We start from the raw sequence: 9,740 nt of genomic DNA on the forward strand, positions 1-9,740 counted from the left end.
ATTTTCCCGTTTGTAATTAATGACAGTTAAGAATGGGAAAACATCGAATGTGATCGTTATATTTACACTTGGAGCAATAGTAAAACTGCCCTAAAATCGTTCAAACTTAAAAAACGGAATGGTAACCGCTCCAATTTACTAAATATAAGTAAGAACACAACGATGCGCGCGAAATTCAAATAAAAAATAATGCTATGGATATTTTGATGAATTTTTTGCTCTGTGGATGGTGTTAATAAAATTCATGAGGGGAGAACACTTGCGAAATCTATAAATTTGTTTGTCATATCTATGGCACAAAAAAGATCGTAATGATCTTGAGGATATAGAGTCTAAGAAATTTGCTCACCATAAATGAAATATACACTTACACTTAGAATATAATTTCCGATATGAATTCGGGCGAATAGGATTCTTCCATTATTCTGATACTGGGAGATGTCATTTGTCCAAATTTACTTTGGGAAAAATTCCAGCTGTGCTGTGACGCTGTGAGCTGTGACTGGGAATCGGGAATGAATCACAGGATTCTTTTTTTCGCTGGTTTGTGGATTTTCGGGAGTGCAGTGTCTCTCAGTTTACGCAAATTGCAGTTAACGGCCAAAAATTTAGTCGTGGGTCGCTCCCTTAATGTAAATCGGTCGATGTTGGATGCATCGTGTTTGTTAGCGTCGATGTTTTAAATCGCGGACGCATTTTCAACAATCCCACCTTCAGAATTGTGTTGGCTGGCACTGCTTGCATAAGCTTTTGGACTCGTCAAACAATTCGGGGAAATGTTTAACCGCAGTTAATTTATTTTTGTTTGTATTTTGTGGTGGTCTGGTAAGTGAGACAGTTAAAAATAGTTTGCTAGTGCCAAAAATATTTCACATCTCACCAGTTCCAACAAATAGGTGTTCTGATCTCATTTCAGAAACGCCCAGTAATTGCAGATTCGCATTTAACTTCGGAGTTTTTTCTGTTTTGCAGGTTTGGTCATGGCCAAGGTTCCTGCTTTTGTTTTGCAATAATATTGTACACCACCCTCTAATATACCCCAGGTGTCACAGATTACTTGAACACCTGGTCCAGGTTTAGTTGCAGTTTTTTTATGTCAGCTGTCAGGATAAGTTCAAATTAAACCCCAAAAATGTCTGAGGATGGGTTTTCTGATAATTTCGATGAACCCAACATTGAAATTCAGATTAAAACTTTGTTGGGCACGACATTCGACATTAAGGTATCCTCCAATGATACAGTCAGTGCCATTAAAAAGAAAATTTTCAGAGTTGAAGGTAAGATGTCACAGCTGTTTCTATAGCTCTAGAATTATTTAATAAATTAGGACACATTGAGAAATAACTTCAAAACAAATATGAAATTAATATACCTGGTGCCATCACAAATTTCATTCTTAAGTTGCATCATTTATCGATTGTTATTCAGAGAAGTTTTATCATTGAAATTTTGTCAATTTTCCAAATTCTGTATCACACCAGTGTGTGACAAGCGATGTGAGTGTAGTTTGGTATATTAAAACTTCACTTTAATTTTAATTCTGTCCATCAGCAGGATATTTTCTAAACATATGGTGCAAATATAAGGAGATATTCCTTAAGTAATTTCATTTTTGAAACTTTAAAATCAACTCTAACCTCTTGCACATCCCTGAACAAACTTATTAAAAATAAATTGATTTTACACAATTTTAAAACTCTACAAAAATGATTTCAAATGCCTGTCTTGAACTGCAATAGATAAATTCAATCTTCTTCTAGGTGGTTGACAGTCTTTTGAAGAAACTGGGGTAGTTTTTTTTTTTAATCTTATATTTCAAAAAACAAGTGATTCAGACATTTATACACTTGTTTTTCCTATTTTTACCCAAGGTATCCCTTTAGCTTTGTCCTGTATGTTTAGGAACCGTTCTGCATATCTTTTATTTTAGTGTCATGTATCTTAAAGGATTAATTTAAACAACATTAAAAAAATAGTTCAGTGTTTAAAGCAAAGAATGTGCTAATATGGGAGCTTAGAGGAATACAATACACATTACATAACATTCTAATTTTAGAAAGATGCTTTGCAATCAAGTATTTTTATTAAAGATTCAGTGCAAACAAGCAAAGAGGGAGATTATAAATATATTGTTTAGAAAATCTACGCTAAGCTTTAGGTACGCACTAGATATTGAGCTGGACAGAACATGACTTAGAATCGACGAAATTGTATAAAATAATTGGTTCAAATTTTACATTTTCTTATGAAATACTGATCTGGGCCGATCCAATTCAACAGTATAGGGTGTTATAATTAATACTCATTTATTTGACAAGAAAAAAGATTTAACTTGCCCAATGATTCCTCATTAGACTCTCCCCTTAACTCATTAGTTAATAGAACAAATCCCTTTGCATTTTAAGATAGAAAGAAACTGAATGGAACAAAGTAGGAAATGATTAAGCAGGAAAACTGTTTATTTTTTCTAGACAAGTCCCGATTAAATTGTTACACAATCACTATTGATAAATCTGACCTTGAAACAATTTTCGGTTTTATTTACCCAGCTTGTATTGGTACTGAACTCGAAAACAAGGGATTATTCCACAGTTCTTTTTTTTCATGTGCAAGTACATAATGTTACCAAATGATGCCAAAATTGACTTTCTTAGTCAATTACATATCAGAACTGTCAGTTTCTTGGTTCTCATGAAAATAATGGTCTTTTATTCAAATTTACAAATGCGTTAATGTATTAGTTGTTAGAACGCTTTTTGTTGTTATTTTGTTAAAGATTCAAAGGCACCTTATAAAAATTCGCGATGTCCTAACACAGGACACTAGAATTTTGAATTTTAACTACCATTATCTATGAGTTTTTTTAATTTGGTTTCTATTATCAGGTTCACGAATTGCTTGGCTATCACGAATCTGGAAATATCCCTAGAATGCGAATGGATATCACTGAATCCGCCCTTTCATTGCAACTAAACTCCTTCCTTATCGTTTAAGGTATTCCTGTCTTTCAACAAAACCTGATATTTCAATCGGAAGAGTTGAAAGACACTTCAAGGCTGCTTGATGCGGGAATCAGAAATGGGTCAACTTTAATCTTAGTTTCTGCAATGAGAGGCGGACCAATATCGACTAGACGACTATCAGTGTCGTGCGAGCATTATATATTGAAGGAATTGAAAGATCTTTTGGAGACGTCCAAGTAAGTTATTGCTGAAAAGTGACAATTATGGAATTGAGTTGGATTTAAATCTGTCTGAATCTTATTAGGGACGAAATGACGCCAGGCTCTAAGGTGTCAGTTCTGGTTTTTAAGGAAGGCGACATAATTAACCTTTTACGCGTCATTGAAAACGAAGATGGTTCTTATTCTCCTTACAATGAGGGCCCGATTTCTCCACCTTCGAAACCTTCGCGTCGAGACACTTTGGAAGCGTTTGAAAGGTACGGTTTCAAGATAAAAATCCTATTTGATGTAAGTAAAAATGCACAAATTTCACGATTTTGTTAAGTTGTAATAATAATGAAAGTTTTTCCCTATCATAGGCTTGTTGAAGATACCGAAATGTGTACCAAAATCACGACTCTTCGTAAGAAAATGGATGAACTGAATATTAAAAAGCAATCCAAGATTAAGAGTGCGGAAGATGTTGAATGCAGTATACGTCAGAGTTGTTATCAAAGCGAGCCACCTGAAGGGAGAGGCAATATTTCTTATCGGTTTTTAGAGGAATGCTCTGGCGAATTGTTGGATAATGTGGACCTAACGGTGTTCGAGAAACATATAGGTATGTGAAATTCCAGTAATTATTAAATTCTCAATTAAACATGTTTTCTTATTAATTTTAGATGAAGGAAACCAGTCAGAAAGTGAAGAAATAGCTCTCAAAGACAAACATCGCACCAAGCCGAAAGTATTGCAAAACATTTGTGTGCCAAAACCAAAGCTAAAGTCTCTGTATAGCGAAAGAAGAGGGAGCTATTCTCAAACCAGAGAAGCTTTCGCCAGAATTGCCAAGAGGCTCCCGTCTCGGTCCATTGATCAATCGGAAACAAACATTGACAGCTATACCATAACTTTCTCCAGGGAAAGACAGCCGAATTCGTTTAGTGCCAGTCAAATGGACAACTCACCCTACCCAAATGCCTTGCCAAGCTTGAACTCTTTGGAGAACGATAGGTTGAATAGTCCGGATATTTTGGCGAACATTGATGGCTTAGACGACTGCGACGAGGAAAGAATTCCAATGGCGAATAACTGTAGTGAAAACCCATATTTGTTACAAGGTTTGAACTCAAACAAGTTACCAGATCTGAGGATATTTGATACAGGTGAGCTGATTTTTCAATGTTTTTGTGGGAAATTGTTCGCTATGATGTTTAAAAAATTAGCAACAATTTTAAGCTTTGTTTTTTTACTTTTTACTTCGTATCCAAGATTTAAGTGTGCCTGTGAGACGCATGGAGTGTTGCCTCTGTTTTCACTTCCTTTACATATTGGAACTTTTTTTTTTTTGTTTTAAATGAGGTATATAGGATTTTAAAAACTTGCGGACTCTATGGGCAATTCTATTTTATTCTAATTTATTTCAGATGATTTTTTACCCGGAGAATTAGATGAATCGGAAAGGATTTTGGCTAGCGCATTAAGACGCGGTACAGCAGCAATAGCCAATGATAATAGCAATTTCTTAAATTTACCGTCGCCGACCTATTTAGCAAATAATACGGCTCCTACGGGAAGCGCCACATTTAGAACGTTACCGGATTTAACGTCAAACCGATTGACCCGTAGCAACTTTGGATCAACTAGCGATGCAAAGATAATAGATAGGAATTGTAATAATTCGACTCCGGCTTTGAGCACTGTTTCGCGGGCCGGTGGTAGTCAATTAACTGGCTTAAACAAACTGCCTCAGGTTCATTCGTTGGATTCCAGATGCTTCTGCCATACAGAGTCGTCTAGTTGCTCTAATAAGTTACCTCAAGCAAGGTACATGATAAATATTTATTCCTTGCAGGGTTTTAATTATTATTATTATTATTATTATTATTATATGGTAGTTATTCGCTAAGTGCGGCGAAACTCTCCCCTCCCAGTAGTAGCAGTAGTTTAGACGCCCCTTTGCCAAATCTAACCAGGCTGGAATCCCTGGGCAATTTGTCGAGCAGTAGGGGCGAAAGCCCTATTCTAGGAGCGGCGGGAGGATCTTCAGTGGAAGAGATGGGAGCAAAGCTAGCAGAGCAGCTCCAACTTTTAGACGAAGAGGCCAATAAAGACCTTTACGGGGAAAGTTACTCAATGTCTGCCCGCAATAGGGTTCGCCTAACGCGGCTGGTTCTCGCAACTGAAGTTGCCGAGAGGCCTAAAAGTTCTCCCGATAGCATAGAATTGGAAGAACGCACTCAGGATTTATGGGAAATTCACGAGCCGGCGAGTGAAAGACTGAAACGTAGTGCCACGTGTCAGGTGAGTAGTTTGTATGAACATATAATTTCAAATTTTCTGGTAATAAATCGTATAAACTGAGTCTATCAACAAACAACCATCTCTGCAATGCTATGGTCTTCACTCGTAAAATAACATGAACGTTCAACCGTTTTCGAGTTCAAGAAATATTATCAATCACGATGAGATGAAAGGAACACTACAATGATAGGAATTTGATGTCTTATTGATGGAAATTCAAACATTTTGTTGTCAACTAGTTGGCAACCGTTGTGGGTACTCTCAATACTCTCATTTACAGAGTACTCTTCTGTTTTAGGTGGGTTTACTAAAACGTCGTCAAGGTATTGAGTACAACTACGACGGTCTCGAAAACCCTCAATCAAAACTCAAACCGGAATTAAGCAATTTAGGAAATTATTCGCAGTCGTCTACGGAATTTGGCGTTTGTTCCGGAGCGAACTTTTTCGTGCCGCAATATTTGTCGGCGCCTAGCGCCATTCCACCCCAGTACGCCCCCAAACACCATCCGAAGTACTGCGATTTATTTTTTTCACATGAACCTAGATCTCCGTTATATAATAGGAGAAATCGGTAAGTTTTGAATTGCATTTTTTGCACATGTAAATTTAGAAAAATCAATAAGTATTTCGTAATTAAAGTTCATTTTAGATTTGCCGATTTCTTGGAATGCAAATATATCATCGAAGTATTATGTGCCTTTGTCCTTTTTGAATTTCAATTGCGCTTCTAATATGTATAAGAGAGTACTGTTGTATATTGTAATTTTGTTTGCCACTTGCTCAATACTGTAATGCCAACCATACAAATTTCTGTTACAGGAGAGAAAATCTAGAAGCAAATAGAAATAATCCACGTAGTGCGAATTTAGAAAGAGACTGCTCAAGTATAGAAAGGTTAAAAAATGACGAAAATGTATTGGAGTCAAAAGAACAATTTAGGAATGAGGACTTATTCGGTTACTGTAATTTAGGCTGTGCCGCCAATGTCTTGGACAAGTAAGAACTTAATGGAAACTTATTAAGATAGCTTAATGTATTTATTTAGGGTGGAAGAGAGTAAAGAAATTATAAAATTGCCGCCTGTGATAAAGAAGAAATCGAGGTGTAGTGAATGCAATAAACGCCTCAATATCACGAACATATACAACTGTAGGTGCGGAAGAATATTTTGTTCACAACATAGATATTCAGAGGTAAGTGCGATCACCAATAATGCTTCTAAGAGTTTCAAATTGGCTCAGCAGTTTGGATTTAATTGCATTGATTGTGCAGGTACACAGATGCACCTACGACTATAAAACTGAAGGTAGGAAGATTTTAGAACGACAAAACCCGCTGGTCACTGGTCAAAAGGTCCAGCGGTTTTGAAACATGTGGAATTAAATATGAACCATATGACGAGTGCCTCTTGTGTAAAAACAGTTTTTCAGTTCAACTATTTACGCTGTATTGTCGATACTATAAAAAAAATAATACTATTAAAACTACATATATACAGTTTTGCTTAAATGCTCATGTTATGTTTAGTAAAATGTTTGTAGAGGAGAGGTGTTTGGAATAATATTTGATAACGTTTTTTTTTTTGTTCACGATAGTGAGGGTCGCAAAAGTGTTTTAATTTAATGCTTGTTACATCATTAAGGGCTTTAAATTTGGCGTCATTGCATATGCTGGAGTACAAGTTACAATATTGTTGCCAAGGAGCATCAAAAAGGCTACATAAATAGGTTTCTTGAGGCTTTATTGTAATTCAGTTATTGTGAAAATTAGGTAGTTCATGCATTCAGTATTATTTAATTATTATTATTATTATTTTGATGCAACAATGTGATTTCTATAGGCATTTTGAAAGTTGATATTCTTATGTACGGAAATTTGAGAACACATTTTGGGAAATAAGTCATTAATGCACTGATAACTTGTAATGCTGTCAGCCCTGAGCGTGAAAGCGTTGCAAATATAATGACGGAAAAGCCAATTGAGCTCATTTGAATTTGATTCTCTCATTTTATCACTTAAAATCATACTTTTTTGCAGAGAATTGATGGTGAAAATAATCTTGCGCAATAGAAATGAAAATCAAATTTACTTGAGATTTTTTATCCCTATTTTCGAGAATAAAGAATTATTATTTAAAAGCTTTAACACCTTTTAAAGATGTGTTTTATTAATGCAGTATGGCTCTAATATTATAATAATGAAGTGAGTAATGTAATAATTAATATGATTTTTTTATCCCTGAATTCCAATCTAAAGTTATTTTCTATCTTCCGATCTCGGCATTCGATTAAAACAGTTTTGTGTGCCCTTGGTATATTGTTTATCATTTTAGAATATTTGTTATTTTCTCTATATTTTTGTGCTAATCTGTGTCTTCATCGGAAACAGATGAGTAAGTTTGTGAATTTTGTAGTTCAGTTGTTAAGTTATTTATACACTTATATTCTTTGTGACGATTTAATAATACTCGATCCGAGCAAGTTTTCCTCCCAGTCGCATTTCATATTTTAATGGCGGACTGTTCAATTTTGAGACATGCAGTCGTCAGGATTTTTTGGATTTAATTAAAAATCCTGTATTTGATGGTATCTTATACAAAGTGCTATTTTGATAAATATGTTGCATTTTTTCAACACAGTTTTTCAGTTGTTGAAAGAACGTTAAACCTCCTCAAAGTAAGTACAACTCTTATTTAAAGTATCAGTTCATTCATTCGGCATTGATGGACACTGGTAGTTATATTGATGATAATTCTATTTCGCTCATATGTAGCTTAAAAAATATGTCTGATCCAATTATTGGACTATTACGGTTACCTAACTCGTTCAGATTTCATCGCAGATCCAATTGTTTGTTTTAGACACTAATAACAGTTTTTGTTCAGGTTATTTCCCCTTTTACAATGCCAAATAGCCTCTAAATGAAAACAAAATATTGTCGTTTCCCTTTGCAATAAGTCAATGTTAATTTAACATTAGGTCCACTTTGTTAAAATTTGAAGAAATACATAAAATCTCAGTTTTAAATGTTAAAAGATTTCGCGGAAATTTGCACTTGTAAAGTGGACCAACCTATTTCCTATTAAGAGTATTTATTGAGATATTTTACAGATTGAAAAATAATTTTAAAGTTCTTGCAGAAATACAATTAGACATTTCTTCAGTTCTAACACCGTCGGATTTATTTTAAAATCTCAAGTTTCAGTGAATATTTTCTGTTGAATAGTATTTCATATTAGAACTAAGAACGCTCTGTTGCGAATTTTTTTGTGAATATTTTGGTGGGTATATACTTCGACCAAGATCGATTTGAGTCTCTCGATAAAAAGTAATGGTTAAATTAGTAAATGTTGATTGCTTTGCTTTTCTGTGAGCATTAATCGATTATACCTACTGAAAGTTCACTGATCGCCAAAGAGTTGCAAGGTTTTACTTTAGTGCTGGTACCAAATTCACTTAAATATAATCTTTCTTGTTCCCAATACGAAAATTTTATCTTGCAGCTCTTGTTCTAGCCCATTTGCCGGTTTATGGTGTGTAGCATTATTCACGTTTTTTATACATTATATATTATTTGGTCATCGCAGATTAACGTCGACTCCTCATGGTGGTTTATTTAATGTATTTGTTATTAACACGGTAATTATTTTATTAACTATTATATGCTATTCAGTTATATATTTATATCATAACCAGCAAAAAAAGATGTTCGGATGTTGAAATATTTTGAAGTGTCGAATAAAAATAATAAATCCCAAAATTGAAGAAAAAATATTTCTACGGCTGTCGGGATATTGCATTGATACCAATTCAAAAATAAAATGGAAAGATTTTTCGATTTCAGTTGTTCCCAGATCTTAGTGGTTGTTCCCATGGGTTTCTAACGAGAGCACCACTATGAAAAAACAGCCAACAAAACCAAACATCAGGAACTTGGTGGGAATTTGGGTTGCAGCTGTATCGAATCTTGAACTGTTAAGGCAATATATCTTTTTTATTTTTCATAAATTGTTATAGTCGTAGAAAAAGTACTGCATACCAATGGTACGAAATGAGTCACATTTCGTGCTTCTTGTATAATGTACTCTTGTGTGGTTAGCCTATGTTACGTTGTTCATAGTTATCTTCATGTAAGTTATTATTTTGGAAATATAACACCTGAGAGCCATTTGATGTAGGTTTTTCTCCTAGTTTTCTCTGTTTATGTAGCAGTAGGTATAGAGGCTGTGTGTATGCTCACACACAGCAGAATTAAATCGCAGTTTTGAACAA

At 34.7% G+C, this 9,740-nt stretch overlaps 1 protein-coding gene across 2 annotated transcripts; it reads left to right on the forward strand.

Annotated features, from left to right (window-relative positions):
- The first annotated feature begins 470 nt into the window (after nt 1-470).
- Nucleotides 471-9,636, forward strand: LOC136339911 (AN1-type zinc finger protein 4-like). Of its 2 annotated transcripts, XM_066283508.1 has the most exons (12): nt 471-825; nt 973-1,277; nt 2,995-3,199; nt 3,268-3,441; nt 3,544-3,785; nt 3,847-4,329; nt 4,591-4,990; nt 5,062-5,467; nt 5,766-6,040; nt 6,289-6,465; nt 6,515-6,662; nt 6,742-9,636. In XM_066283508.1, exons 2-12 carry the CDS (start codon nt 1,133-1,135, stop codon nt 6,835-6,837), a joined length of 2,751 nt encoding a protein of 916 aa, XP_066139605.1. In that variant the 5' UTR covers nt 471-825; nt 973-1,132; the 3' UTR covers nt 6,838-9,636. The 2 variants fall into 2 exon arrangements, with proteins under 2 accessions (XP_066139605.1, XP_066139606.1); XM_066283509.1 differs by lacking the exon at nt 471-825 and having other exon boundaries at nt 834-1,277.
- The last annotated feature ends 104 nt before the right edge of the window (nt 9,637-9,740 follow it).

This window comes from Euwallacea fornicatus, chromosome 7, assembly GCF_040115645.1.
Source record: "Euwallacea fornicatus isolate EFF26 chromosome 7, ASM4011564v1, whole genome shotgun sequence".
Taxonomy (NCBI): domain Eukaryota; kingdom Metazoa; phylum Arthropoda; class Insecta; order Coleoptera; family Curculionidae; genus Euwallacea; species Euwallacea fornicatus.

Excerpts from the sequence above, each read along its gene's own strand:
- LOC136339911 (XM_066283508.1), top strand. The coding sequence starts at position 1,133 with ATGTCTGAGGATGGGTTTTCTGATAATTTCGATGAACCCAACATTGAA. Across the intron at positions 3,786-3,846 it reads GGTGTTCGAGAAACATATAG|ATGAAGGAAACCAGTCAGAA; the intron begins GTATGTGAAATT and ends TATTAATTTTAG. Across the intron at positions 6,041-6,288 it reads TTATATAATAGGAGAAATCG|GAGAGAAAATCTAGAAGCAA; the intron begins GTAAGTTTTGAA and ends TTTCTGTTACAG.